This window comes from Malus sylvestris, chromosome 14 (genome assembly GCF_916048215.2).
Source record: "Malus sylvestris chromosome 14, drMalSylv7.2, whole genome shotgun sequence".
NCBI lineage: Eukaryota > Viridiplantae > Streptophyta > Magnoliopsida > Rosales > Rosaceae > Malus > Malus sylvestris.
In genome coordinates this window covers 7,241,660-7,245,838 of record NC_062273.1, presented here as the reverse complement: position 1 = coordinate 7,245,838, position 4,179 = coordinate 7,241,660, and the positions used below count along the sequence as shown (strand labels likewise).

The 4,179-nt window shown below is 35.8% G+C and overlaps 1 protein-coding gene across 3 annotated transcripts; it reads right to left on the bottom strand.

The window, feature by feature from the left end:
• Positions 1-268: 268 nt before the first annotated feature.
• Positions 269-3,827, bottom strand: LOC126600973 (target of rapamycin complex subunit LST8-like). 3 transcript variants are annotated; one of them, XM_050267667.1, is made up of 11 exons: positions 3,658-3,826; positions 3,398-3,537; positions 2,939-3,040; positions 2,699-2,811; positions 2,524-2,593; positions 2,254-2,331; positions 1,673-1,789; positions 1,489-1,583; positions 1,173-1,252; positions 983-1,042; positions 269-643 (listed from the first exon to the last, which is right to left on the bottom strand). In XM_050267667.1, the coding sequence occupies exons 2-11, from the start codon at positions 3,506-3,508 to the stop codon at positions 516-518; spliced, it is 954 nt and encodes a 317-aa protein (XP_050123624.1). In that variant the 5' UTR covers positions 3,509-3,537; positions 3,658-3,826; the 3' UTR covers positions 269-515. The 3 variants fall into 3 exon arrangements, with proteins under 3 accessions (XP_050123624.1, XP_050123623.1, XP_050123625.1); XM_050267666.1 differs by having other exon boundaries at positions 3,398-3,520; positions 3,657-3,825; XM_050267668.1 differs by having other exon boundaries at positions 574-711; positions 3,398-3,520; positions 3,657-3,827.
• Between the last annotated feature and the right edge of the window lie 352 nt (positions 3,828-4,179).

Sequence of the window (4,179 nt, the reverse complement as noted above, 5' to 3'; positions counted from 1 at the left end):
TAGGTGATCATATGTTCTTCTCTCTTCTTAAAGAAGGTGTTGGCTAAGAAGAGATCATATGCCATTGCAAAATCCAAGATAGCTTCCCCATCCTCGTTTCTCTCCCCAAAACCAGTGGATAATAATTGTTTTTATTTATTTATGATTTTTGTTATTATTTTTTGTTATAAAAATACTAATTAAAATTATAAAAGGTAAATAATGCGATCAATAATAGTTTAAATTTGACATTCCTATTTGGGAACAAAATTTACAAAAAAAATCAATGTGTCACATAAGCTCTCAAATTTAAATTTTGTGTTTAAAATTTGACATCTCATTTTGAAGAAAATCATATACATTCTTATTTCGGTCACAATAGTAATACATATAATGCACATTAGGTGGGAAATAACTGTATGAAAGAAGAGAATGTAGCACCACATTGCTTCTATGAAATTACAAATTCCATTAGCCGTCACCGCGTGCACACTCCGGGCATAGATGCATGCAGACGAGCCAAGGACGATCCTAGTTCAGGATGCAGAAGGTTCGGCTCCATCATGGAGTGCACAACAAATTGTTGCTTTGTGATTCCCCTGATACACCCTGATATCTTCACCGGTGGACATGGACCAAAGTCTCGCTGTTGTATCAGAGGAAGCTGCATGGATGGTTGGTTTTTGTCGTCGTTACAATAGTTCCAATAATTTTCTTAATATCATTGTCACCCTTTTGTTTTTCAGAAAGGAGAAGAACGAAAACAAAGAATATAAATGTTAATTTATCACGCAAATTAGATGGTGAAAAAACAACTTTGATAAAAGTGTTTGTTGACAGCAAAGAGATGGATACTGCTAAATCCGAGTTTGAAAAATGACATTTATAAATAAGCTTTAGAACTATGGTCAAAATCTTTAATTATGACGAAAATCCTTATCTACATGCCTGCTTAAGAACACACGAGCTCAATCAAAATTCTCAGGTGTTGAAAAATTAATACCTGTTATAAGATAGGCACCGTCCGCTGAGAAAACACAGTCCCACACCCACCGTTGATGTCCTATAATGTGAAGAAACAGTGAAGATCAATTAATAATATGGCTAAGTTTTCAATAACCATCGCATTTATCGAGTAATTTGCATATTGGGATCAGCACCTGTGAATGTTGTTGCAGAATACAGATACATACCTACTAAAGTTTTCTCTAATGTGAAACCATCTACATTCCATATCTTGACAGTGTGGTCCGAAGAGGCGGTTGCCAAGTATCTAGAAGTACAAAGCATATAAAGGTTATGCCAACAACTCAGAACAGCATGTATAGCCGCTAGGAATGAAAGGCAAAATAAAATAGTACACATCATTTGAACCGAAACAGAAATGTACCATAAAATAAAAAAGCTATTCGTCTCAAAATCAGTTGGGAACAAAAGAGAACGAAAGGGCAGATAATATTTGAACCCAAAAATATCAGAAAAAGGGTCATAGTCCTTCGCGAATCAAACCTGTGGGGTTCACAGAATTCAGGTGAAAGAAGACATTTAAGAATGTATCCCTTGTGTGCTTGCAGCTTATGAAGTGGCTCAAAATTTGACATCGTCTGGAAGAAAAAGTACTTGACATCAAAATGAATCAAGCATGGTAAGAAGATAACATTAGATAATGGGATCAAGTGGATGAGAGTATTACCTGGTTTCCATGCAACAAGCGCCAAACGTAGCATGTCCCATGATTATTTGCTGCAACAACCAAGCTCCCATCCCACATAACTGTTAATGACCTTACAGCCGTGTCCACCTCTGGAACCTAGGTTAACTCCAAAAATCAACGTTAAATATATCATGTACAACAGTAAGATGCTTCAGATAAAACGAGTAAGCTTCGTATGAAAAAAATATCAAGAGTAATAAACACTCCTAGCACCACAACTTCACATTCTAATCCTTAGTAAGTACTATCCAAAAATCAATTTCCACCAACCATCTACTCCTGCACAGGACACCACTTCATTTTTATTTATTTATTTACTTTTATCCCTTTAATGTTTTTTTTCAAATAAACAACTTGCAGTGCATGTGCACGAGTCTACTAATGGTTTCGCCCATTTGGATATTCCTTTCACCTAATAACATACCAAAGGTTTGGAATAATGGTTTTCGGACAACACACTCGCTAACGGACCTCTTGAAATTTAGTATAGATTAGCAATTTGAATAGTAGAAGAAATAAAAGATGTATAGGAATACAAAAGTGCAAGAAAATTAAGATACCAATTCACAGCTGCACAAATTTGCTGTCAAATCCCAAACACGAATATTGCCATTTTGGTCCCCAGATATTAGTTCAGTCTGTAAAAACGAAAATAAAAAATGTTAACATCTTTGACAAACAATCAAAACCATTACAGAATGCAAGGTCTCATCTTCTTTATTTTCATTTAGTTTCTTTAATAATTTCAGAAGTTATGAAACAGTAAAACCGGATAGTGATTTTGGCAACATTTATATTTTATGGTAGGAAAGGAAGAGACAGTGCTTGACCTGGTTCGGGTGAAGCACAACAGTGTTAACAGCTGCACGACTTTCATATTCCCTTTGACAACCTGGAGCTCTGTAAATAAGTCAACATATAACTCTAAATTATACTAAAACATATGAACAAAACTTAATGAACTACAAAACAAAACAAGCATATATATCTGTTGGCAGCGAATACCTCAGATCCCAAATTTTTACTGTACCATCCTCAGAACCTGAATACATCCAGTTCCCATCGCATTGAAACCCTACAGCCATTACATTATTACTATGTGACTCATAGCTCATCACCTACAGTCATAAGAAAAGGATGCTCATAAGTTGATAGAAGAACTAATATAAAGCATACAAGATTTTCCATCCCCCCTCCTTTAATTCGATGCAAACAAAGCAAGACCAACGCCTGAGAAATACGAACCGGTTGAGGGCTATTTGTATTAACATCAAATAATCGAATGTGAGGATTTCCGGCTGCAGCCAGGAAGCGTTTATCTGGAGTTATCTCGAGCTTATTAACTTGCTATGCTCATGAAAAATGGAAAGTCAGATCCAGCATAAATAAATCAAATAAGAACAAGAGTAAATCCATAAAAAATTTCACAATCATTTAGGAAAACAAAGGAAATTTAAGAGTAAACCCATCAATGGACTATAAACCAAAGGAAACTCAACGACCTACAACATAAGAAAACCATTCCATTCGACGAAACCCAATCCAACTATTTCTCCTTAATTCAGTCGGTTTCAATCATTTAAAAGCGAAATCGACATTTTAACAAAAACCCAGAATCCAAAATTCAAAGCGCAAATACATACACACACAAAGATCATTTCTTTCTAAAACCAAAACAATAAAAGTGGGAAGTGAGGAACAAACTGAATCAGGGTACTGGATGGTACGGTAGCAGCGGCCACTTTTGGCCTCCCAAAACCGAATAGTGTGATCATAGCTAGCAGTTGCAAGGATCACCGATGGTTGTTGGATCATCTTAATCTCCTCCTAATCATTGTTCAAACAACTCAATAAGCAAACATAATCACATCAACAACAACAACAACAAAATTGAAAATTTTATATGCCAATTATAAGACTGATAAAAAGAACTTCAGAAAAACTGGGTTTGAAATTGTAATACCTAATCATCAAATTAAACAGAAAAAAGACGTTAAATTGAGGTTGGTAATGATGGGAAATTGAAGGGCATAGTGTAATTGGGGATCAGGGTTTTGAGGGGGTTTTGGAAGGGGGAGAGAGAGCTCCATAGAAAGCAGAGAGCACAGTCCTGAGTTGACATGTTATGGGCCTGAGTCCGAGAAATGAATTCCTCATGGGCTTTTTCTGTGTCTTTAATTTGCTTTTGGCACTCTTGGGCGTTAGTCTCTTTTACCTTTTCTTTCCCTTCCTTATTGGGAATTTGGCTAAAATCATCGGCTTTCACTCACCTTTTTAGTTTCTTATACATTGCAAGCCTTTAATTCCGCCTGTTTTATTCATTTCTATGAGCGTAAATAAAAAAAAGTGTAGCCACTTAATACTATTCCTCTTTAGTTGTAGGTGAGAGGTTTTAAGTTCAATTCTCGTTAAAGGCGAATTTGAACCACATTATTACTAGCTTATTATGAGGCTAAGCCCTTAAGTAACTGCAAAAAAACCCTTCA

Excerpts from the sequence above, each read along its gene's own strand:
- LOC126600973 (XM_050267667.1), bottom strand. The coding sequence starts at position 3,508 with ATGATCCAACAACCATCGGTGATCCTTGCAACTGCTAGCTATGATCAC. Across the intron at positions 3,041-3,397 it reads CCATCCAGTACCCTGATTCA|CAAGTTAATAAGCTCGAGAT; the intron begins GTTTGTTCCTCA and ends TCATGAGCATAG. Across the intron at positions 1,253-1,488 it reads GAATTCTGTGAACCCCACAG|ATACTTGGCAACCGCCTCTT; the intron begins GTTTGATTCGCG and ends TTGTACTTCTAG.